Here is a 463-nt window from a genome sequence, read left to right as displayed (position 1 = left end):
GATTAGAAGTGAGGGAGGTATGATAAGAAGTGAGGGGGATATAAGGAGAGGTTTGGGGGGTATGATTAGAAGTTTGGGGAATATACAGTATAATAGAGAGTGAAGTCCGGGAGGACTGGGGACCGGTAGAGTGGGAAGGCGGGTGGAGGGCCGGGCAGGGGGAGGGTTCGGGCACCCCGAGGAGGGCCAGCATCTCTCCTGCACTCTGATAGTCATCCAGCGGCAGCAGTCGCGCTGATCAGAGGCGCGGATCCGTTTCTTCTCCCTGATGCCATGCAGGGCTGTCATTGTGCCCCCCGGAGGTGAAGGATGGCCCCGCGCCCGTTCATGGCTCTGTGGGCTCCGCTGCTCTTCGTGCACTTTCTGGGCTCCTCGGCCGAGCTGCTCCTTCTCAGCACTTTCCCCTCCGCGCAGCCCACCAACAACTTCATCCTGGACGCGGCTGGCCGGCGCGTCTACCTGG

General features: G+C 60.9%; 1 protein-coding gene across 1 annotated transcript in view; it reads left to right on the top strand.

Annotated features, from left to right (window-relative positions):
- Positions 1–309: 309 nt before the first annotated feature.
- The window catches only part of PLXND1 (plexin D1), a 101685-nt gene continuing 101531 nt past the window's right edge, over positions 310–463 (top strand). The window contains exon 1 of the mRNA XM_018555221.1: positions 310–449. Within this exon, the coding sequence (XP_018410723.1) occupies positions 310–449 (140 nt within the window). The remainder of the gene's footprint in view (positions 450–463) is intronic.

Source organism: Nanorana parkeri, unplaced genomic scaffold, assembly GCF_000935625.1.
Source record: "Nanorana parkeri isolate BGI_ZX_2015 unplaced genomic scaffold, ASM93562v1 scaffold188, whole genome shotgun sequence".
Lineage (NCBI taxonomy): Eukaryota > Metazoa > Chordata > Amphibia > Anura > Dicroglossidae > Nanorana > Nanorana parkeri.
This window is presented reverse-complemented; position numbering and strand designations above follow the sequence as displayed.